The sequence below is a fragment of the Chanodichthys erythropterus genome, chromosome 9, assembly GCF_024489055.1.
Source record: "Chanodichthys erythropterus isolate Z2021 chromosome 9, ASM2448905v1, whole genome shotgun sequence".
Lineage (NCBI taxonomy): Eukaryota > Metazoa > Chordata > Actinopteri > Cypriniformes > Xenocyprididae > Chanodichthys > Chanodichthys erythropterus.
The window spans coordinates 7,008,384-7,033,888 of NC_090229.1; the positions used below are offsets into that span (position 1 = coordinate 7,008,384).

The following is a 25,505-nucleotide window of genomic DNA, read 5'->3' on the forward strand; positions in this document are numbered from 1 at the left end:
TTACATCATCCTAATGATGAACCACAGAATGAAGAGATTGAGACTTTGAAGGATTGAGTTGTGATTTATCAAAAGATTTATTTAAGGATTTATTTTGTCTATTTAGTATTGTTATTTTAAGTAATGGGGTCTAGTGTTGATATTAATTCACGATTCATTTTGGCAGATTAATTTTACTATTTAGTATTTACATTACATTACTAAACTGGCGAAAATGAAAAGATTAGTGGAAGAAATTTGACCACACTTTATCCACCTGACAGTTGCGTTAATTCCTAAACCCAGCAAAAGTCCAGGGGACGTTGGGGTCGGGTTCTTTTAGTGGCCCTCGTCGGACCAGCCTGGTGAAGGTTCCCAGTTAATATTTTACGGAGTTAGCTGGGGTTAGAGAGGTATTTGTGACTTGGTTTATTTTGGATGTTTTTCTTTTATTATTCCATTTCAATTTTGATGTAACCATTTTGTGTTTTTTTCTGAAGATTTTGTGATGAGTCTTTCAAGATTGAAGTGGGAGATTGGTGAATCTAAAATTGTCAATATTCATTTATTCATTTATGCATGTTCATTTATTCATATTCTATGTTAATCACTCATTATTAATCACTCATTATCATTTATTGCTTATGATTTTTAATGTTACTTATGACTTCAAGTATTCATATTATCTTACTAAATTACTAATATATAGTGGTAACATTTGTGGTTAAGTTGGGTTCCTGCCAAATCATACCAGAACATAAATGTTCTCAGAACTGATCACACTTTGTACTTTTCCTACAATAATATTTTGTATCTCTGTATTCAAATGAAAGGGGATTTTTTTAAGGTGTTAACCCACCCTTTTGGGGGCTTTTTTTTTTCTTCTGATAAATGTCAACTATCAGGAGACCATAAAATTACCCAATGACTGTTTATATAGCAGGAAACCATGAAATGTCACAACATTTCTTTAAATCCTCCAAAACAATGGAAAAGTTCACTTTGACCTTTTCTTATCTATCCAAATGGACCAGGAAGGGTGTGATGTAAATTTTCCTATGCTTATCGTATAAAATGGACTGAGTCATTGATAGTTTAGCTTTTTCCTTTGGTTTCCCTTTCTTTTCTTTGCTCTTCTTCTCTTCTCATTCTGCAAATGTCTTGATTTTGTTCCTTCTTTCTGTATATTCTGATCTTCATCTATTAATTACAATACTCTGGATTTTACACTACTCTAAATTTTATTATTAACTATTAATTACTTAATAAATTTGTTTGTCTCTATAATTTTTAATTAATAAATGTGTTATTCCTTATTCAAATTTAATCTCTGACATAATCATTGCTGAACTGCCTGGATCTCATTTTCTCAAGTTTTTGCATCAATACTGAACTAAATAGGAAAACAAATAGAATCCGTGAAGCAAGGACCTGCATGCTTCTGAAATTGAATGTGATTTCTCTCTCATTGCCGCGACAGCTCGATGAATGTTGAATGTTGATAGGCTGACATAAATGACACTGTAGCATTTAACATCCCGTCTAAAATGATAATTTTTTCATTAAAGCAGTACATTAAACTAACATTTTCTGTGATTATTTAGATAATCACAAAATAGCATGTGCATACGTCATGAGAGGGACATTGCAGCCTGAAGCTTAAGTTTTAAATAAAACTACATCAGTAATTTAATAGATAACGATAAAGTCAGACTGGACTTTAAACAAGCTATAGCCTGCAATGGAAGTGAAGGTTGGCGTCAGCAATCTTTTATACTCCAAGTGTAAGATAATTATTGGTTAGATCTAAACTAATAGGTGACGTAACATTGAGTCTTCCTGGCAGAACTTACGCTAGAGCTTTCATTTCTTTACCTCATTACTGGCCTTTAATGATAAAGAGTCAAGATATGGAGCAATAGATTCTCTATTTCATCATTATCGATAACAAGTAACTCTGTTTTATCTTTGTTTAGCTGTAGAAAATTCTGTGACATCCACAATTTTTTGCTCTCTATGCAGTCCAGCAGCTTGTCATTTGCATACTGGTGAAATGAAATATTGTACTGATTAATTACACCAGCTAAAGGAAGCATGTAGAGTACTCAAACTTGAGCCTTGAGGATCACCACACGATAAGATGTAACGCCTAGAGGTGTAGGTACCCAGTGTAACATATTCTCTGCTGCTTAGGATCTGACCAGACAGCTGATAGACCGACCCAGTTCTGTAATTGGTCGAGTAGAATCTCATGATTAATAACGGTGTCAAAAGCAGCACTCAGATCTAAAAGAACAAGGATAGCCAAGTTGCCAGAGTCCTAAAAACTTTATTTTGCCAAGAAATGGAAGATTAAAGCACAAAAGAATCAGTATTACTTTTCTTCAGCAGGGTCAAACTTAGCGGTTTTAAAAGTTTGTGGAAAAATTCCTTGCTGTAGGGACTGATAAACAATATTCAGGATGTCTGTTAATAAGCAGTTCATAACTGTTGCAGTTGTTTGTAGTTGTGCACGTAAGTTTCTATAAACTGTGAAGACCTATGAACATATTGTGAATGCATATTTAAATTATATGCATCTATTGTTCTATTTTAAATCTTTTATTACCACAAATTAGAAGCAGCATTATGTCAACCTTATAGTTTGTAAACAGTAGACTTAATATCTCTTGAGAGGCATTTCTGCTTTGCTACATACACTGCATATTTTGTTTTTAAGACAGGAAATCACTATCAGGCTCAGTTGGTGCCACGCCAGTGTCTCAGGAAGCTGAAGCTCTCTAATCTGACATGATGAACTTGCTTTATATCCTTTTATTGGTCCTGTGGTCAGCTTTCAGTAAGTGAATTATATATTTCTTTGCCTCAGATTTTGTGCCTATCTACTATGGACAGGAATCAATAAATGTTTTGCTGTGTGTTTGTACAGATTCATCTGATGCATGGGACCCAGATTACTATACAACGACAGGTGCATCATCTTTGACTTTAATCTATACACTTTTCTGTCAGTATTCCTGTATAATATTCTAAAATTTTTAAAGTGTAAGGATAGCAGTAAATATAATTATGCTGTGTTTTTGTACAGATTCTCCTCATGCACAGCAAACTACTGCGAATACTTCAGTGACAGGTGAATCATCTAATGACTTTATCTATACACTTTTCTGTCAAAATATTTGAAAGTGTGAGGATAGTATCAATTTCATTTTTGCCTTCTTTTGTACTCATTCACCGGTCAATGGTACAACAGTTTACCCTTCAAAAACAGGTACAGTACATCATCGCTACTTCTATATGAGTGACAAGTCTATATGTTTTACAGCTAGTGTAAAAAAAAAATGAAAGTGCAATTTAAAATTAGGAAACTTTTACTTGACTGAAATATCTGTTAAATACTACAGGAAGTAAATTCTTTAACTGATTGTGAAGAATAATCATAACATTCTATAAGAATCAAAAATTCACTGGGAATTGCATGTTATACCACTGAATATCAGATAGGATCAATTGAAAAAATAAAAATATGATTTAATTCAGTATGAAAGACCAGATACAGATGAAAATAACTGTAAACACTTAATTCCTTTTCCAACTTGGTCTCATAGGAAAAGAGAAGTGTCATCAGCTAATTGTGCCACCTTGTTTAGATACACTGCCCTGCCAAATAAAAGAGTCACTGTTTGGATTTAAATGGGCAAATACTTTGTTTTATAATAATCATTGTTGCAGTGATTATTATATTTCTAGCATGTTATATGTCTGACAAAAGTTCTTCTTACCCTAATTGATTCAACAATTAATTAGACATGAACTTTTGGACGATTAGGTTGAGTAAATGATGGATGAATTTTCATTTTTTGGGTGAACTATGTATATATTTTTTAAATTACACCTTTAATTTGGCTTGTTGCTACTTTGAGGCAACTGAAAACGACTGCACCATTGACCAACAAAAGTCAATGGTCTAAAATCAATGGCATAGGTTAGTAATTAGTAATATACGCCTATAGGTGATTGATCATCAAATCCTTTTAACAGTTTATTTTACACACTTTGTGTTTAAGTCTTCCACTTTTTTCACAAAACCTTTGCTCTCTAGAAACCCAGTCAGTTTGGGTTAAAATTCTTTAAAAGGCTTATAAACACTGAATTATTACCAACATATGAAATTAAATTAAGGACATGCATCAGAAAAATTGGGAATGTTGGACAATAAATATAGGAATATAACAGCTTGATTTTGCAGTTTTGTCTAATGTCCATTAAAGCAAAAGTGTCCAAAAGTGGGAATTATGTATACAGATACAGCAATGCATCATGTATTATAAAATCATTATGTTTGTAGTGTGATCCATTAAAACGTACAATAAAGCCTAAATATTTCAATTCAGACCTAGATATTATTACTATTACTCCACGAGGTCTAAAATATATTGTTAGCTGCAAACATGATGATCTTAAATTTATTAATTTACTATTAATAAATGTGTAAAGTTACATAAAATGTAAATACTCAATAAAGTAGGCTAACTACGTTACCTCAGATGGACGAATGGTTGGTTTCTACAACTGGTAAAATAAACCATATATAGGCTAAGACAATACAACATTTATTGAGGGAGCCATACAATTTACTGGTGATTTAATAAAAAAAAAAAAAAAACTGTTCTATTGCGCTTCTGATTTGGCAGTGAAATTCGCCGATTTTGGGTGGGTATAAGATGTGAAAGGTTCTATGGTCCAGTTAGTATTTTCAGCCAACAATGGCGACTGCGCTACCGGAGCGCCATCTAGTGGCTGTTACCCAAAATATATTAAAGTGTCACCTCTTGGGTTCTAAGCTCTTTGACCTGGGCTGCGCTCAGCCCAGACAAAACGTTGCAAAACTTTTTTTAAACGGAAACGGTGGAGCGTTGAACACCCTGTTCTGATGACGCAAGAGATGCAACTATGGCAGCTGAGAAGGCCATTCTTTGTGTTCTTTTTTGAAGAATTTTCGGAGCCTGATTAAATCGGTATAAATACATGTTTAATACTGCAATACGCTCAATGTTACAGTCACTGCCCTTACCGTCCAGAATAAAAGAGAACATCCCAATCGAGTGAAGGGATTTGTGGAAACTGTGGTTCCCATTCAGTCGGTCACGTTCGACGTACGTCGGACAGACCGACGAATAGGAATCTTGCTAGAGAGGCCAATCTACTTCGAGTGTAACTACAATGAGCCAATGCACATTGGCATGCAATCATATGCATCAGCTGCTTGCCTCGCAGCGCGGGTATATAATAAGCAGCAGGTGCGTTGCATCTTCAGCTTTTCGCTGAGGAGCCGAACCGTCTGTAATAAACAGTGGTGTCTACGAGGATGTGTTTGTCTTCAATGAGTCAGCTTTTTTTGGAAAATCTGCTCATGTTGGTGCAGGCGGACAGCACTGCAGCGGGACCGATCTCTCTTCTTTATTTTCTCTTTTCTTTTGTTTTGCCTTTTTGAGAGAGCAAAGCCTCAGTTGTAAAAAGCCGTTCTCACGGCTGGTGAATGGTGCTCTTTTGAGCGCTTAAGAGCTGTTCTCACAGCTGGTAAGAGGGCGGCTACAAGGAGAGAGTGCACACGACAGGCTGCACTATCCCCTGTCTGTGCTGCAGCGGTCATTCCCCTGCGTGCTTCAGCACCTAAAAGAGTAGTCCCTAAAAGAGCTTACACAAGAAGATTTACGTCTTTTAAAAGATGACATTCTACCTGTGTGCTTCTGGTTGCGGACGTTTCCTGTCCTCACTGACGGCCACGAACATTGTTTCACATGTCTGGGCGCATGCTGAAGCGATGCTCGTGGGTGATTTCATATGATAACATGATCACGTTGACACGCCGGTCGTGACTCTTCTTTCTCCGGGAAAGCTTGAGTCCCCTCTGTTGTTGGCCAGCTGCCGCTTGTGTGTTAAAGCACAGCCGCGGGATTGCCCAACACTTTGAGAGACCGTAGAGATCAGCGAGAGCAAAACTCTCTCTCCTCTGCGTGTCGTGGGCCGTCGAGCTGCCGGGCTGCAGCGCGGGTTGTCACGGCAACACAGCGCTCGCTCGGCGCTCTAGATGTGCGGTTCCCTTGCCTAATCTCATTGTAGCGCCCTCTCTGGTGCACCAGAAGAGGTCTACTTTGCTGATAAGGCTTGGGTGACATGCGGTTGAGGGGTTCCATTGGGGAACCAACCCCCTAAGGGCCCCTCCCTCTCTAGCTCATTGCAAGCTGTGCAGTTTCTGGATTGGATTGCTGGTCCTTCTCATAGGGGAACCTAGCATTTCATTCAGAGCTCCAGCTGAGGGTCAGATGTCGATTGCAGCATCGGAGAGAGTGCTGTTATGCTCTGGAAATGAGGGTGATGCTGCCCACTGTAATGGTGTGTGCTTATGCTGACTCAGATTCAGAGTTCACAGCCATGCTTTCCTGGGTATTCCGGATGTGCATGGAAAACTTGGCAGCATGGAGGTATATTGGTGCCATAAATATGGAACGCCAAAAGTGCCAAAATCTGCATAAGTTTTTCCTCTCTCACTGCCCTCTTGGATGGGGTGGCTGTACACAGACCACTCCCACCTGCATGTGAGACCAAGGCACTCTAATGCATGAGGGTAGTTCTGAGCCGGGGTTGAGCTGCGCTTGTTGACTGACCGTGATCAAGTCACGGCACAGGCCCTCGGCCAGACGATGTCCACCTCAGTGGTCCAGAAGCACCCCCTGGCTTACCTTGTGAGGTGTTAGAGGTTGTCAAGCTAAATGCTTTCTCAACGCTCCCATCTCACGAGGTGGCCTTTTCGGTGACACTGACGAGGACTGAGCCCAGCAGTTCTCCTCAGTTAGTAGCAGACCAGGGAGCTTCCCATGACAAACCATTGAGTTCCTCTTGGGCCGCCCCTCAGTCTGCTCGTTGCCAAGGGTGTCGTCTCCTGCAAAAAACTCTGGACCAGCCTGCTCTACTGTGTCAGTTGCGGGGAGGTGACACCTCCCGTTTCTGCTGCTGTTTAAGCGGTTGGTGAGAAAATCACCCCTGAGACGGGCGACCCAGAGATGGGTGGGGCTGCTCTTTCCACATAGCCCAACAGCCAGCGGTACCCAAATTTAAAAAAAAAAAAAAAAAAAAAAAAGTCTTGGAGAGCAGTGGGAGGGGAAAAACCTCACCACTCTCATCCCCCCCCTTCTGTCGCCAGTGGACAGTAGTGAGCAGCGGGTAAACAAAGCCTTGACTGCTCCATCTGTCCAACTGTGGAACCAGGTAAGTGTTGCCCAGCACACTGTGACGCCGCTTCAGGCCGCCTCGCAAAGAGAGCCCCCCAAGCTGCATCCCTGTGTTCCACCTCTCTGCCCCACTGTGGGTACGCCGGTTGTCCCTTTGGTCCTGCTTGTACGGTGCGAGCCTGATTAGCGCTCCCCAGTCCGTCTCACTGGCTCATTCGGACCATCTGGCTCGGCTATGCAATTCAGTTTGCCCGGCGTCCCCCCAAGTTCAGGGGCGTCCTCTTCACTACAGTGAAAGATGTCTGCCCCTGTCTTGTGGTGTGGAGATCGCAGTCCTACTGGCGAAGGATGCGATAGAGCTGGTCCCTTAAGCCGATATTAGGTCAGGGTTCTACAGTCCCTACTTCATTGTACCCAAGAAGAGCAGTGGGTTACGACCTATCCTGGATCTGCGAGCCTTGAATCGGAGCCTTCACAAGCTACAGTTCAAGATGCTCACACAGAAACGCATTTTCGAATGCATCCGTCCCCAGGGTTGGTTTGCAGCGATCGACCTGAAGGACACGAACTTTCATGTCTCGATTCTTCCCCGATGCAGGCCATTCCTGCAGTTCACGTTTGAAGGACGAGCATATCAGTACAGAGTCCTACCCTTCGGGCTGCCCCTGTCTCCCTGCGTCTTCACGAAAGTCGGGGAGGGAGCCCTTGTTCCCATGAGAGAACAGGGTGTTCGCATCCTCAACTATCAAAAACTATCGACAACTGGCTCATTCTAGCACAGTCTCGGGATCAGCTGTGCGAACACAGGGATTTGGTGCTCACACACCTCAGTCAGTTGGGGCTTCAGGTCAACTGGGAAAAGAGCAAACTCGCCCCAGTGCAGAGGATCTCTTTTCTCAGTATGGAGTTGGATTCGGTCGAACAGATAGCACGCTTCACAGAGGAACGTGCTCGGTCAGTGTTGAACTGCCTGAATACGTTCAATGGCAGGACAGCGGTTCCACTGAAATACTTTCAGAGGCTCCTGGGGCATATGGCAGCCGCAGCAGTTGTAACACCGCTCAGTCTGCTTCATATGAGACCGCTTTAACACTGGCTTCACGGCCGAGTCCCAAGATGGGCGTGGCAACGCCGCACGTTCCGGGTGGCAATCACTCAGGAGTGTCGCCAAGCCTTCAGCCCGTGGTCAGACCCCTTGTTTCTTCGGGCAGGAGTGCCCCTAGAACAGGTGTCCCGGCATGCTGTGGTTTTCACGGATGCCTCGACCACTGGCTGGGTCGCCACGTACAACGGGCTTGCAGTTTCAGGGGTTTGGACGGGACCCCATCTGCAGTGGCACATCAACTGCCTCGAGTTGCTTGCAGTACGCCTTGCTCTGAGCCGCCTCAAAGGGCTGCTACGAGGCAAGCATGTACTGGTTGGTACAGACAACACTGCGACCGTTGCGTACATCAACCGTCAAGGCACACAGCTGGCCCCGGGGCCTGCGCAAATATGAGTTTCCCCCAGTGAGCCTACTTGCACAGACACTGTGCAAAGTCAGGGAGGACGAGGAGCAGGTCCTGCTAGTTGTGCCCTATTGGCCCAACCGGACCTGGTTCCCGGAACTCTCACTCCTCACCACAGCCGGAGGTTTTAGGTGACTTACCCCCCGAGGTACTTAACACCATCACTTCGGCACGTGCACTGTCTACAAGACGTGTTTACGCCTTGAAGTGAAACCTGTTCGTCGAGTGGTGTTCTTCTCACCGAGAAGACCCCCGAAGATGCTCGATCCTTCTTGCAGTAAGGGTTGGAGCGTAGGCTGTCCCCCTCCACCCTCAAAGTCCACACTGCTGCTATCTCCGCTTACCACAACCACATAGATGGCAAAACTGTTGGTCAACACGACCTGGTTGTCAGGTTCCTTAGGGGGGTGAGACAGTTAAATTCTCCTCAACCTCCCTCCATACCCTCTTGGGACCTTGCTCTGATGCTTCGAGCACTTCAGATTGCTCCCTTTGAGCCCTTGCAATCAGCAGACTTAAAGATTCTGTCTCTGAAGATTTTGCTGCTGGTTGCATTGGCCTCCATCAAGAGGGTAGGGGACCTGCAGTCATTTTCAGTCGACGAATCGTGCCTAGAGTTCGGGCCGGGTGACGGCCACATGGTACTGAGACCCTGGCCTGGCTATGTGCCCAAGTTTCCTACCACTCCCTTCAGGACCAGGTAGTGAGCCTACAAGCGCTGCCCTACCCAGCCCTGGCTTTGCTCTGTCCAGATACTTTTTTTCCATGGTTGCTCCTAAACGAAGCCCGTGTCTTTCTCTCTGGGAGAACCCATCTCTCATCGAGTTGGAGTCACCCCAGTTCTTCCATATGTTGTACAACCTACAAGGTTAGTCCATATGTACTTCTCCACATAACTCCTTCGGGGAAGGATGTGGCTTCCACAGCGTTCCTTTTCAAACGAAAGGTTACGCTTTCCCAGCGTTATCCAATAATCTCACTGAATGGGTTTGGGAACAACAGTGATCGATCCTCTCTGTGTGTTAGCCCTGTCCCACCGTCCACAGGCAAGGGGGTTCAGGTGGCTTACAACAGAGCGCTGGAAGAGGGCAGCTCCTGTGGCGCTTTGGTAGGGATTCCTATTCATCGGTCTGTCCGACATACGTCGAACGTGACCGACTGAATGGCAACATCTCGGTTACAAAGGTAACCCTCGTGGGAGTTGTTGTCCTGCTGATGCTGCCGCCTGCTTGGTTCGGCTCCTTAGCGAAAACCTGAAGATGCAACGTACCTGCTGCTCATTATATACCCGCGCTGCGAGGCGAGCAGCTGATGCATATGATTGCATGCCCATGTGCATTGGCTCGTTGTAGTTACACTCGAAGTAGATTGGCCTAGTAGAGGGTTACCTTTGTAACCGAGACATTCCTAATTATTGTGATCCAACATTTGTCTTTATGTTTATGAAATTTTATGAAAGTATCCACAATACAATAGCAAAATATATAAGTATAGTATTTAATTATGTTACAATCAGTGTCTAGCCCACCTTCCTAAGAATACGGACAAGAAGACATTCCAATTACTAAATATTTAGAAGGACTTAAAGAAGTTCCAGGTCTATACTTGTGCTCTTATTTTTGAGGTTATTTTGCCAGTAATGTAAATAAACATGTGAAAACAATATACTTGCTCTAATATGCTCTTGTGAATTTATTTTTAATGTTATTTACATTTAAGAGCTGTTTCTTTAATACGGCGTGGTTTATATGCATGGTAATGCTGATTGGGCTAACATTTCTGACACACCCACCAAACAAGAGAAAACATATCTCAAACCTGTTGCACACCTTTGCACACCGTTTCCAGCAAACATGTCGTTCAACACGGAAACCGTAGCAAAACGTTGCGCACCGGTTTGAGCTTGAACGTGCCCCTGGCTTTTAAAGGGAATGGGAGATGACACTCTGATTGGTTTATTGCACGTTATGCCCAAAACACACCCATGACTCAAGAGACTAGGTACAACTCTTTTGGACCATGCACCTGGCGCACCGACCATTTTTTCCATTGTTAAAGTGCATATTGCAGGATAAACATTTTTTTCGAGATGAATATATAACCTTGTACAAAAATACCATATAAAAAGATACTGCAGGGTTTAAAAATGTTTTGCAGGACATAAGGGCATGAATTTAGTAGATAAAGTGACGGTCTCTGTAAAAAAAAACCGTTTTTTTCAGCGTCGTGTCATTTTACGTCACTAAAGGGAGTCGTTCGCTGAGCTCTGTGTTGACTCAGTGCAAAGTAGGTTGATATTCAGTGACAGCGGTCGTGAATCCGTGTGTTTTTGTATTCTATTTATCATTGTCATGGTAAATTATTGTGCTTGTGGGAGCTGCACAAACTCCAGCCTGTCAGGACATCGAGTCCAGAGGTTTACTAACAAGAAAGGACGGTGCTATCGTCCGTGCCGGTGTGTGTTTTGTGCCGGTGAAGAGACGGGACTTTACTTCTGCATCTGCTTCATTAAACCCGTTCATTATAAACTGGAGGATTATTATCCCGGCGATATGACGGAGTTCAACATTGTAATACTATTGTAAATGATTATATGAAAAAAACTTACACACACGATGCTTCTTTACCGTTTTTACTTGAATCAATTTCAACACTGATGAAAAATTATGTTCACAAATACATACAGTCTCACACTCACACAAAACAGTTTTGAATTATGTGCTGGTAATGTACTCCAATTTCATTCATGCCAAACGTATATAGCCTACATTCAAGTTCACACAACTACATATCCCCACACAGTGATCGGCAGGGAATAAACTCATAACGCAGGATTAATGAATAAAGGATAACATTACAAGAAACACATACAGTAACGCTCATAGGCGCCGATTTATGTTTCTGCTGGTGGGTGCCCAGTGACTCAATTTTAGTATTTCCTACTGGTCTCGTGGTAGAATTCTTGTCAATAGAGTCAGAGTTCTAACCGTGCTCTATTTATTAGTGGTTCAAATCTACCCTCATTTCGTTTTTTTTTTCCTCTTTAAGTTAAAAGAAGTTCATTAATGTTTGTATATCAAAATGTTTGTGTGCATTTTGCTAGTGATTTCCCTGGAAAGAAGCGATGTCTGAAGACTAACTTACACAATAACAATCCTCGGCATGATTTCAAAAACAACTCATTTCAGCGCCAGTTCGCTTCTTATTTAACCCAAATCAACATAAACTGGATGTTTTATTTGCATTATATCCGTGCAGCAAGATGACAATTTCGACCCAAAAGCACATTCTTTTCACGAGTATTGTCGCGAGTCATGCTCTCGCTTATATCTGATGCAAAAAGAGTTTGAGTTTGAGCGCGCGCATGTAATTGATCGAGAGCAGAGCCATTTGTGCTCGCACATCACTTGGCTCTCTCGACATTTACCATTAAAATATCGCTGTAGAAACGGCTTTAAATAAGCTATAAAACAGGGATCGTGTCTAAAAGATCCAATCGATTTTTTATATTGGTTAAAATCAGTGGAGAATATCTCGTATTTTTCACGGGATCGACGCCTATTTTGTCTGCCTGCGGGAGACATGATCACGGATCCGTCAGAGAGATGATGTGAATGGTGCACTGTCAGTCTTGTTTTTTTATCTTTTTTTTTTTTTTCACCGGTCTCTACCCTGTTCTTGACTGGTTCTCCTCACACACAGCTCAATTTGTCTCTTTTGACGATTATTCTGTCTAATTCTGGCCTGCCTCCTCTCTTGACGGCATAGCAGGCTGTATTGCTGTGGTCTGTTATATGAGTATGAATTATGAATGAACATTTACAATTTCCTCAGCATCCGAACTGTCATTGCGATCCATTGTTTTCCTATTGTTTATATTGATCGCGCTCCTTCAGTTACGTCACTTCCGATTTGGCATTTTTCAGATGCGGAAGTAAAATTTTATCACAAAAACGACTCCAGAAGCCTAATAGCTAATGGTTTTTTTTTTTTTCCAAATCTATTTCATGATCTCGCAAAGCAACGCGCAGAGAGACCAGACAGACAGTGTACAGAGTGAGTTTTTTTGTGACAATTGTGAGGGAAATACACAATTTATTCCCATAAACTGTGTAGTCAGCCGTTCTCCCTCCCATCTGAACCGTATGAATTGTGAACGCAGTGAGTTATAGGGCGCTCCGTGTCTCCGTCCAGTTTAGGCTAGTAACTAATAGGCCTATGCTGTAATATAGTTTATAGGAGTGTGTCGAGTGAGACTAAATTGTGAAAAGATTTCTCGTCGAGGCGAAAAGTAGTCTTGTGATATTGCCATGACAGAGTGTTAGGATGATTAGGAAAGAATATGCCACCGCTACATTTACATTGCGCTTACACTGTCATGCTTTGTATTTAAATAAAAAAACATTTAATTCAGTTGGATAACGGTCGCCGCCGCTCCATATTCAGAGAGTACACGCGATCACAAAAGTGAAAGTAAACTGCGCGCATTCAAACATGATTTCAATACCACGAATTTTGAAAGCGGCTCCCTGATGAATGCAAATATCTCTCAATATGAAAGCTATCTTAGGCTGGGCAGTGTAGTTGTAACCATCTCTTCTTAGCTCTGTATCAGAGAAAAAGGTTGTCTTATTTGCACTTTGAATATTGAGAGAGGGCGATCATGGTTGCACTTATTGTAAAGTGTTACCATAAAAATGAATAACAGTTTTCTCTTAATCTTATTAAGCACAAACAATAAGGTTTCATTTGTTAACATTAGTTAATGCACTGTGAACTATTATGAACTAACAATGAATGACTATTTTTAATAACTAACATAAACAAAAATGAATAAATACTGTATCAAATATATTGCACGGATTCTATAGAAACAGTCAGACGCGTGCTTCCGAAACGAGGCACATTAGGTCTGCGCATGCGCATTAGCTTGATACAGCCTAAAAAAATACAGGTTTTTTTGGCCATGATTCGAGCGTTTGAGAAAAATATTATTTGACACTTGTTGTCAGATTTCATTGGTGATTACAAATATGAAATTTAATCAAAAGCTTGACAAACATCATTGGAGAATAGAGTGCCCCAGGGATGACGCGTTTTTGTAGGCCAACCCGGAAGTTAGCGGCGCACCGAAAGCCTATGCATTTTTCCCATAGACTTTTGGAAAATCGCAGAAAATAAGCTCTGAGTTTAACAAAGGGTTATGACATGTTTTGTCTTATCAAGATAATCTTTACAAGTTAACACAACATTTATAGATTTTGAAGCCTAAATAAAGTCGTCAGATATAAAAGGCTAACAGTAAGCTATAAACGGACTACAGCACACAATGGTCGCGGATCAACGTCGTCACCACCAAGCTTCCTCAAACTTTATTTAGAAAACAACTATTTAAAAACATGCTCACTGATTATGATCTGCGCTGTGTATGAATACTTATCCACTTTTTCATGAGAAATGCTGTCCAAATGTCCCGTTTTTAATGATGACGTCTAAAGTCCCCGCCAAAGGAAGTAGTCCCTTTTAGCAATTTGTTAGCAACCGCCGATTTTAAGACACAGTAAAAGTTTAAAAAAATCACAAGTGCGTTATAACTGGTGTGTTTTATGTCATAGATCAAAACGAGAAAGTAAAGGCTTTGTTAACCACAGACCTTATTTCAGGCGATTTAGCAAAAACCCATAAAAAAAATTGCAAATTGTCCATTTCTGATAATTCCAGGTTGCTATGGTTGCGCAGGTTGTTTACACATTTAATTGTGGCCATGAGAAATAGATGTAGTTCCCTCAACATAATGAATAATGAATAATGAAAAAAATATCGTGCCCTCACCATATGATCTCGAGGCCATGACTTTACATCACGAGCCACGAGTTATTATCACGTTCCCACGAGTTTGTTGTGGCCACCATGACAAAACTAAATGAACCGAACATGTCCCCTCCAGGTCACCGTAGATACATGATTATAATAGTACAATAATTTTTTCACATAAATGGCTATATTCACATTTATTCACATTACTAGTATCGGTATCTGAATGGTCAAAAGCACACAAAGTTGTCAAAATGAGATAAACGTGTGGATTATCTCACGCAACTACAGTCGGTTATGGGTTAAGTGGACGCAAACATTTGGGTGAAAACAGGATATGTGTCAGTATCCATGGATTCGGTCTTAAAGGGACCATAGCCTATTTGTCATTAATGTTAATAAAACAACAAAATATATTAAATAAATGTATACATGGTAAATAAACCTACTGTATCTGAAAAAAACTGTTTATTTAATTTGTATCTCTGTAGTATTTGTTGTATGTTTGTTATTTGTTTGTAAATTTCTTTTAATATAACAACAATTATATATAGGCCTATTGGTAATGATGCCCTTTGAAGGTTACTGAAAGTTTTGTTCTTTAAGTTTAATGAAAAAAAGTAATAATTTTTATGTGTTTGTCACAGAGTAATAATAAAGAAGCTGTCCTACATTCATTATCTCACCGTGTTGTGCTAACATCACCAAAAAAAAAAAAAAAAAGAGTGAGAGAGAGAGAGAGAGAGAGAGAGAGAGAGAGAAAAACAGAGAAATTAATAAATGTATAGGTATTGGTTTTGGCAAGTACTAGAAAAAAAGTATCGGTACTTGTACTCGGTCCTTAAAAAATGGTATCGGTGCATCCCTATTCACATTGATTACTTGATTTATTTATATTCTAGTTAATAAAAATATTACACACTTGTTCCCGCTTGTTATGGTTAAGTTATGTTTGTTGTTAGTTTCATTCCTGTGTGTTTGTTTCCTGGGCTTCAGTTATGTGTAGTCCTAATTGCATTCTAGTTAGTCTCCTTGGTAACTGATTACATTCAGGTGTCTGTCATTATGTTCCCTGTGTATTTATACTCCCTGTATCTTTCAGTTGATTGTTGGTTCTCGTCTACGTATGCTGTGTTTGTTGCTACCTGTTTGCTGTGCTATGTTAATAAACCCTCGTATTGGAATTATCTTCTTCTTCGTCTGCTTTCCTGCAACACACATGTAACAGAAGAACCAACCAAACAGAATGAATTATGAGGACAACACTTTACAGAACGGCCGGTCTCTGGAGGAATATTTGGAGGGCTATTTGCAGCTCTATCATGAGGCGTGCTGGGATGATGAGTCGTTGAAACAGCTTTTCTGGAGCGGGATGGACGATATTCTGGCCCAGATGCTGCTGTTGAAGGAGGATCACCTTCTTTTCATCAAGTTCGTCGACTATGCTTTGTGGGTTTGTGGTTCCTCTCTCACCGTGGCAGTCGTTGAGAACTTTGAAATCTTCGACTCCCCAGGACAGTCAACACCTCCAGCAGTCATCTTTCTGCCCGCTCCAGAGAAAACACTTCTTCCCAGCCCGGAGTGTCCGGGTATGACAGAAACCTCCCGCAGCGATTCCAGTGATGACACCCATGCCCACCATGGAGTTTGAAACCGAGCCATTGCCTGCCATGGACCACGAGCTTGAGCCCTCTCCATGCCCGGAGTTAATGCCAGCCACAGAGTTCATTCCGGAGCCAGAGCAGGTCACCACACCCGTCCCGAGGCTGGGAACATTCATCAAATCCAGCGAGGAGTCAGTTCCAGTGAAGCAGTTCTTCGATGAGCCAGGTGAGGAGGGCTGGCTCATAAATTTCTCCACAAAGCTCTTTCCTCTGCACTCTAAAACACTCTCTATATTGGATGAAGCGATCCCACACAATTTTCTGCCCACCCCATTGTCTCCATCATCTCCGTTCGACTCCGCCCTCGCCGCTGATCCCAACCAGCTCGTCGGCTTCTTCTTTCTACACCAGCGTGGCTCTGGGATGCTGATCACCTGGCCACACCTCAGGCCTCTGGATCCAGTTCTCCACCTCAACCTGTCGGCCCTGCGAATCCGTCTTGGCTTTATGCTCCCTCAGCTCCGCCGTTGTCTGCCATCACTAAGGCTCCCTTGTTCTTCCAGTTTCACCTTGGTCTCTCGTCACCCTGGTTTCGCTGCGGACATCTGGACCTCCGGCTGCGCCTCGATCCTCCTCCCCTCCAGCTTCACCGGGATCCTCCTTTCCTTCGGTTCCACAGAGGTCCTCGCTCCCTCCGATGTCGCCCTGTTCAGTCGGACCACCGCCTCAACCTCGGTCTCTCAAGCCGACGATGTCACCTCGGTCCTCCAGGCCTGCAGTGTCGTCCTGTGCTGTCGTCCTTGCGGCTTCATCTGGGTCTCCACATCATTCCGCTCCACTGCTGTCAGTCGCTGCCCAGGCTCCGCCCAGGAGTGTGTTTAGGACTCCACCTTGGCTCCTCCCTCCGTCAGTTCCGCCTTGGTGTTCCTCCCTGCCATATCCTCCAGTCTCCTACCCATTTTCAGCCTCTCCTCGCCCACCTCCAAAACCCCCTCCCTCCACAGCTGGACTTTTCCTTTCGGCGTGAGGTCACGCCTATTGGGAGGGGGGAGTACTGTTATGGTTATGTTATGTTTGGTGTTAGTTTCATTCCTGTGCTTCAGTTATGTGTAGTCTTAGGCCCCGTTTACACGTACATGGTTATTTTGAAAAACAGAGACATTTCCCTTCGTTTGCGCCCTTCGTTTACACGCAAATGGAGAATTCGCCTCTGAAAACGAGTCTTTTTAAAAACTCCGGCCAGAGTGGAGATTTTGAAAATCTTCGTTTGCATGTAAACTGAGACAAACGGGTGTTTAGGCAGCCAACATCACAGTATGCGCCAGAGCTCGCACCTATGTTTACATGTGATCATGGAAGCGTTTAGAGTAGCAGTCGCATTTATGTTGGTGCAAACTCTTCTCGTGTGTTTGCATTTGCAAATACAGCTGCTCCATTATGTTGAGGAGCAGAGATGAATGAGTGCTCGGAAATCAGCAATTTTGCAACAACTTCGAATCACTTCAAGAGGAATTCGTGATTCTGATTTGCTTACGTGGGCTTGAACTGCTCGTTACACTCTTGACGTCATATATACACGGGTACGTGTAAATGAAAACTTTTCTGAAAACTGACGTGTGCACGATGTAATTTTTGAAACTGGAGAGGTTGAAATGTCCGTTTATGAAAATAGCCACCCATGTGTAAACGTAGCCTTAATTGCATTCTAGTTAGTCTCCTTGGTAACTGATTACGTTCAGGTGTCTGTCATTATGTTCCCTGTGTATTTATACTCCCTGTATCTTTCAGTTGATTGTCGGTTCTCGTCTATGTATGGTGTGTTTGTTGCTACCCGTTTGCTGTGCTATGTTAATAAACCCTCTTCTTCATCTGCTTTCCTGCAACACACATGTAACACCACTCAGGGAACCTTGTACTTTTAGTAACCTTGACATTCTCCTATTTTATTTATGAATAAACTTTATATAGCTATTACAGTGTCTGTTATCATTTTCCATAGATTCAGATAGTACCTTCCTTATCTACAATGAGGACCAGAACAAATGTGTGTATGCTGTGAGTGCTAATGTATTGCTGACTGCGCCATGCGATGCATCTTTCAAAGCTCAGCGTTTCCGATGGATTTCCTCTTCACGAATCGTCAGCCTCACTTTTAGTCTCTGCTTGGGGGCCGAGAAGATTGAAGACTGGGTCAAAATTATCCTTCTGCCTTGCAATGAATCTAACCCTGGACAAACCTGGGAATGTAAAGATAAGACTTTGTTTGGATTGAAAGGACATCCACTGCACCTGAACTATGGACATGGGCAAAATATGATGTTGTATAAAGGAATAGGTGTTTTTAGTCGCTGGCTGATTTATGGAACCAAAGAAAATTTGTGTTCTCGTGGATATCAAGGTATGACCAAATGTCCAGATATCAAATTTGGACAACCATTAAAATCTTATGGCTGGCAAAATGTTACATTTATATCTAATATGTCTATTATGAATTTCCCTTATGTTAAGCTCAAACACTTGTTTCCTTAGTCATTTAAATATTTCAGACCAAATCCTTAAATTATTCTAAATTAAACTTAAACTTCTAATATAATTTCTTTGTTCTGCAGAGATGCCAAGTATGGGTGGTAATTCACATGGGAAACCATGCCATTTCCCTTTTAAGTTTAATGAAAAGTGGTATGCTGATTGCACTGTGGATGGCAGGAAGGATGGATGGCAGTGGTGTTCTACAGAAAAAGATTTCGACATGGACAGAAAGTGGGGCTTCTGTCCCAAAAAACGTAAGACAACATTGAGCTCACTATTCACTACAGAAACATCTACTACTCAATAAGCACCATAGGCACTTTGTATAGCCGTGGTTTTTAACCAACCTCAACCTCAAGATAAAATAAAATAATTTTAAATAAGATAAAACAATTATTCATAATATTTATTTTAATGAAGTTAGCTGAAAGCAATGTGGTGGATATTTTGTGCTGCTGTATGGCTAAAGTAAAATCTGTTTTGAATTACACCAATTACACCAATGTCCTCAAATTATAGAAATGCCAGTGTGTGTGATAATTTTTCAATTAAATTTTTTACCCCAGTTTAACGAAATACTTAACGCAATTAACGCAGCATCCATTCTTTTCCAGCGTCCTTTGGCTAGCATTTCAGTATGATCACGCTGTCATACATTTAAGTGATTTTAAGCCATTAAAGTGCAATAAGACGCAAAAGAGTGTGTTAAAATGGCCATTTTAATGAGTGAATGGCTAAAATTAAAATTTTATATAACTGCTTATATACTCTGGCTGTTGATGGGAAGATTAGATGGGCTCGCTCCTCCCTAATTACGTATATATATATATATATATATATATATATATATATATATATTATATGGATTATATAGATTATATGGGCAAACAAACTCGTTAAAAGAAGTCAGAGTGGAGGTAGGCTACAATATCATCACAGCCCGCGTCTGGATGGAGACTGAACTGTACTAATACCCAGCAAATGTACTGACTATGATTCCAGTTTGGTTGTTTTTTTGGGAACTATTCCACAAATGTTCTTCGTGGGTTTTGAATTTTTATTTTTTATTTAGCTGTGCATAAGTTGCAGTAGGGTGAGTTTGAAGGGAAAGAGAACAACACAAAACAGATAAAGACCTTTTAGGATCAGTTATTAGTGTATTTAGTGTTTTCTACATCGGATAAGGAGGATAAATTAATTATGTGCTATTCAGTAATGTTTATGACAAAGCTGCAGTCAAAAGTTTAAACTCTGATAATATTATTTCAATTTGAAAATCAAAAAGAGGCTGTTTGATTTGACCTGGCCATAAATGTTAATTAATGCATTAACTATCAAACATGTATGTAGTTAAGGCTGCCGTCATTCACGCATTAATCCATATGACTCCTATCGTAGTTAAAGATAGCTCTTTGTTTCATGCTGAATCATTATTAATTCAGGTATAAGTACATGATTAACCCTTATTGTAAAGTGTTACCATTTTCTTTAATTACTGATGCAGTGAGATCCAGGCAGAAGAGCAATGATTATGTCAGAGATCAAATTTGAATAAGAACAATTTTTACTAAATAAAATGTGAAAAAAATAATAAAATATCTAAGTGTTGATTGCCAAAGGATTGCATCTAGCAAAGTTTGTGAAAATCAGGGTATAGAAAAAAAGAAGGGCCCAAAAGGAGATATTTGCAGAATTAAAAGAGAGAGAAGAAAGAAGCTCTGAGTCTTCTGATACTAAACATTTTATATGTTGTGCTTACATAAAAGGAAGGGACTTAGTAAAGAACCTATTGAACCTATTGAAGTGACCTAATAAGACCTGCTATACAAAATGCCGAGCAGGTCTTATTACGTCACCTTGGTCCTTATAAGGCACGCAGAATAACTTAAGCAGCAGTTGTGGTTTTAAAACCTTTAAGAGATTTTTGCAGATCTTGCATTCTCTAATTTTAATAAATTCAAATATGAAAGATTTTGCATACATCAATTACTATTTTTTAATTAATGAAAACATGGGAATGTGTGATTCTCATAAGTATTATTCATTTGTTGTTGATTTACTCTTTATTAAAAATAAAATGTATCTTTTATATACTTTATCTCACTGCATCAGTATCAGTGATACTGGCCTTCATTCAAAGTACTTAGTAAAAAGATGCCATTAAACATATATTTAAAATAACATGTCTTTATGTTGTTTCTACATGAAAATTCACCAGGTGTTTTATTTCAGATGCCACAGTGCCCAGCATCACAGTGTTCAGGCAGATGCAGGACAGAGAGCATGTGATGGTGATGTGTTCATTTGGCAGGAGGTTCACTGAGAGCTCTTTCCAGCTGTTAGTGAAGGGTGAACACAGCTACATACTGAAGAACCCACTGTGTTATTCAAATGAAAAGTGTGTGTTTGATGTGAATGTGAGCTCACCTGTTTCCTTCACCTGTGTGCACAAGCTGAATTCTGTGGTGAACCAGCAGAGTGAGACCTACACCTGCAGCCCATCTGGTAAAACATACTGTAAATACACTACAAAATTGATTTTCATCAAAGATAACACAAAAGAACTGTACTAGAATCCTAATTCTTAATTTTCCTTGCATGTTGGATTTTGACACCTCAAATATGTCAATGTAATCTAAACACTTTAAAATATTGTTTTTTGTCCTGTCCTGTAGAGTGTTTAATGACGTTTCCTTGTAATGGTTTAATGGCAGTAATAGAGTGGCATACTAATACAGGCTCATAATTTTTTATGTTAGATTTGCTGTAGTATTAATGCATAATTTTGGTTATTACAGTAAGAGCTTATTTATTTATTTATTTCAATTTGAAATGAACTGCCCTAACCCCATATATGGCCACATCAAAAGCATGTCTAATTTACTTCTTATTGGTTATCAGCATTTCTAAATTACAGACCTACATTATACAGTACAGTCAATCTGGTAAAACATCTTGTGTGTCTCAAAACATGTGAGTATAACTATATTTTTCTGTGCATAAACGTTGCCTGTGTTTGCTTTCAGATTTTGCTGCAGATCATCATGAGGAAGGAGTATCTTCATTCTACATCTGCTTTTCCTCCTTCATTGCTGTTGTTCTCGTCATCATGACTGCAGCAGTGATCGTGACCACCATCAGGAGCAAAGCTAAAGGTGTGTTTCACCAGTTACTCACAGTCAGATCAAAATCTAAAAGTGAATGTAATAAAAATGCATACACAATGTGCTGAAGCTCAATGACTTAACATGCAGCCGTTGGTTTTCTGAGCTGAAGATGAGCTGATGACTGTAATGGCATAAAATATTATGCCAACAGAGCTCAATATAGTTTCTGCATGCATTTCTATATTAAAATCTCACACACCAGTTGTTGGTGTGAGGAGCATTTCAACATGCAATGCCATTAAAGACAAATCTGGCCTTTATATATGAGGTTTGGTTTGAGGTGAGAATTTTGTAACTCATTCTGTTGAGTTTGTGTTCAGGATTAGATTTGATCTTTATCTTCAGTAGATTAACCCAGTGATCTCTTTGCATTTTTGTTAACCCAGACTCCATCAACCACACCACAACTGTTACAGACAAGGACTACATGGATGCATAAATAATCAGAAGACTTTCTAAAGAGAGAAGAGCAGACCTGAAGAGGAGAAACATTTACTGTAAAAATATGCATTATTCAAGTAACTTTTGTATTATTATCGTTTTTTTAAATCTGGAATATATACTACGGAGCCCCTAAAGGGACCTTTGCAAAAATAAAAGAGTTTTGTGTGTGCACGAGAAACTTTCGCTCTCATTTGTGCATCACTGCCTATGAATAAAGCAAGAGTATGCATGCACATTAACTAATAAAGATATATGCTCAAAATTATGAAGAAAATGTGAGTATGGATGAATTAATCTATTTGCTCAAAATTATGAAGAAAATGCAAGTATGGATGAATTAATGATCTATTTGCTCAAAATTATGAAGAAAATGTGAGTATGGATGAATTAATAAAGATCTACTAACTCAACATTATACAGAAAGTGTGAGGATGTGCATGAATTAATAAAGATCTATTTGCTCAAAATAATGCAGAAAATGCAAGTATGGATGAATTAATAAAGATTTATTTGCTCAAAATTATAAAGAAAATTAGAGTATGGATGTGTATGAATTAATAATGATCTTTTTGCTGAAATGTGGCTTTCGTAGGGCAGTTTATATCACAGCCTTATGTCTGCTTTAAAGCATTCTCTGTGACGGCTGGGAAACCGCAACATGAACGGCTGTGTGCATTGTTCTTTTTTGCAAAGTAAAAAAAAAGGCTGATACAGTATAAAGTGCTCAAAATGTGGCTTTCATCAGGGCAGTGCATCATATATCAAGGACTTATGTCCATTTTAACGTATTTAACTGTGGCATCCAAGAAATCGAGCTGGGAAATGGGCTCAGTCACAGTGTGCAGAAGAGCAGGCCTAAAGACGGGGGGAAAAAAGTTTCCTGAGCTGTTTTAACTGAAAGCAACTTACACTGGCATATTTTAAAAGTGTCATTGTTTTGTCTCAAGATACACACCAGTAATGTTTTTTCCAAGGCACATTTATGAAAGCTTAATGTAAATTCTTCAATGTCGTATTGAAGACCTAATCCATGGCTTACTCTAAGCCCTGTCTGTGAAACCAGGCCTGTAAGTGACAAAAGTAGTCATGATTACCACCAGTAGAACACAGAGCTGCATCAGCATTCAATTAAAGCTCGACCCATGTTCTGTATCTTCTGTATCTGTATCTTCAGATTCACTCCGAATGATCAGCTTCTGTAAAGTTTGTCATTTCACTTAACCCCTCTGTAATGATAAAACACTCATTCCAGAGTTTAGTGACTCGATATACACACAACAGAAGCATAACCTACAAACAAGCCTGCACTGGCGCTTTACGGGCCCACTTAGGGCTGCCAGCGCTGGGCCCCTGAGAATTTGCTCATTGGCAAAACGTTGGCACTGAGGTAAGCGCTTGCTTTAGTTGGGTTTTTGACCCTTGATTTCTACCTTTAATGTTTCTCTGGCTGTTATAACTGTGTGTTTCAAAAGTTGTGAAAAGAAAAGTTGATCTGATTATCACAATGTGCTACCACCTTAATTAATGAGGTCAAATTAATAATTAGAGTGGAAATCAATGAGCACAGCAAGTTAGGACCTCAGTTTACAGTCTAGTGCCCATATCACTGCACTTTAAATTTAGGAGCCATACAAGCCTGAGAGTGAGCACCCCCTGCTGGCATCACTAAAGCATCTTCCAATCACAATCAAGGTTTTTCAAAAAAGGTCTCCAATCCATGTCACGGTCGAATCCACTTAGCTTTGGAGGGGAGCCAGGCTTTGGCCATGGGACGCTACGGCCACACTGCTTTCCACTGCCTTGATATAAAAGGTCCAATGGAAAGAGCAGCACATCCTGAGTGGCTCATGTATTCCTCAGAGTGAGCTACCACCTGTATTACAATACAGTATAGTCACACTACAGCAACGTTCTCCAACATATTCTATTATTCTAATTGCGCTTATTTTTGCCGTTGGTGTAAGCAGCAGTGCATGCTAATAGACAATATATATTTTACACCATCTTGCTGATAACATTTCTTTGGTCATTTGGCAGTTCTACAGCCACTGTACTGAAATCACCCTTATCAGAATGTGCATTATCTATTTACATTAATTAATGAGGTCAGATTTAAAATTAAAGTGGCAATAATGACCACAGAAAGTTAGGACCTCAGTTTAAAGGATGTTTCTTCTTACAGTCTTGTGCACTCTGACTTTAGGAGCCATACAAGCCTGAGAGTGAGCACCCCCTGCTGGCCTCGCTAAAGCATCTTCCAATAACAATCAAGTCTTCAAAAATGGTCTCCCATCCATGTCATGGCTTGGTTCAAGTCTGCTTAGCTTCAGGTGGGAGCCAGGCTTTGGCCAGGGGGATGCTACGGCCACACTGCTTTCCACTGCCTTGAAAAAGTGGTCCAATGGAAATAAACAACCATTTATTGTGAAAGGATAGTATGTAGACAGGAAGCAAAGAAGGAGAGAGAGGGGGACGGGATCATGAAAAAGTCTACAAGCTGGGACTTGAATTCAGGTTGCCTAAAGCACAAGGGTTCTACATGTCAGCGGCTGCCCACTAGGCTATTGGAATCAACAAACCAGAATTAGTTTGATGACGTGTGCATAGAGTTCAACCAGCATCAGTTTGATAATTAGAAACTCAGCATGTGAGAAACATGGAGGAAACTTAAAAATAAATAATAATAATAAAACTGTCAGAATAAGGATAAGTTTTTCCAAAGAAATTATTTTCTACTTGTTTGTAGCTTATACGGCTCGAATTTACACGGCCGAGCCAAACAGACGTGGAGAATTTAACCAATTGATTCCCAAACTGGTTGTTAGGCCCAGTTATCTACCAAACTTTAACCCGGTGTGGCTCATTCTGGAAGCCAAAACCCCGGAAGTGTGAAAAAGGCTAATACTGAACCTGAAAGAACCATTTGGATCATCGTGAACTTCAAGGAGAGAGGTTCAGCTCCAATGAAGTCCAGCAATCACCACCAGCACAGTGCTGCTCAATATCTGCGGCAGTTGGTGGGTGTCAGTGTGCCTCTGTACACACAGCGAGGCCAGGACTTTTGGACAACAACCTGGTGTCAAGAAGAGCAGTAAAGAAGTCACTTCTCTCCAAGAAAAACATCAAGGACTGACTGAAATTCTGCGGGAAGGATTAGACAGCAGAAGACTGGTGCAAAGTTATTTTTCTGATGAAGCCCCCTTCCGACTGGGACATCTGGAAAATTGA

General features: G+C 40.7%; 1 protein-coding gene across 5 annotated transcripts; it reads left to right on the forward strand.

Annotated features, from left to right (window-relative positions):
- Positions 1–1,479: 1,479 nt before the first annotated feature.
- LOC137026837 (uncharacterized) lies at positions 1,480–22,749 on the forward strand. Of its 5 annotated transcripts, none has more exons than XM_067394375.1 (10): positions 1,481–2,136; positions 2,699–2,818; positions 2,909–2,950; positions 3,068–3,112; positions 3,233–3,250; positions 18,137–18,535; positions 18,747–18,920; positions 20,899–21,183; positions 21,693–21,821; positions 22,220–22,749. In XM_067394375.1, exons 2-10 carry the CDS (start codon positions 2,770–2,772, stop codon positions 22,270–22,272), a joined length of 1,194 nt encoding a protein of 397 aa, XP_067250476.1. In that variant the 5' UTR covers positions 1,481–2,136; positions 2,699–2,769; the 3' UTR covers positions 22,273–22,749. The 5 variants fall into 5 exon arrangements, with proteins under 5 accessions (XP_067250478.1, XP_067250476.1, XP_067250477.1 ...); XM_067394376.1 differs by having other exon boundaries at positions 2,051–2,136; positions 20,899–21,171; positions 22,220–22,743; XM_067394377.1 differs by lacking the exon at positions 3,233–3,250 and having other exon boundaries at positions 1,480–2,136.
- Positions 22,750–25,505: the final 2,756 nt, after the last annotated feature.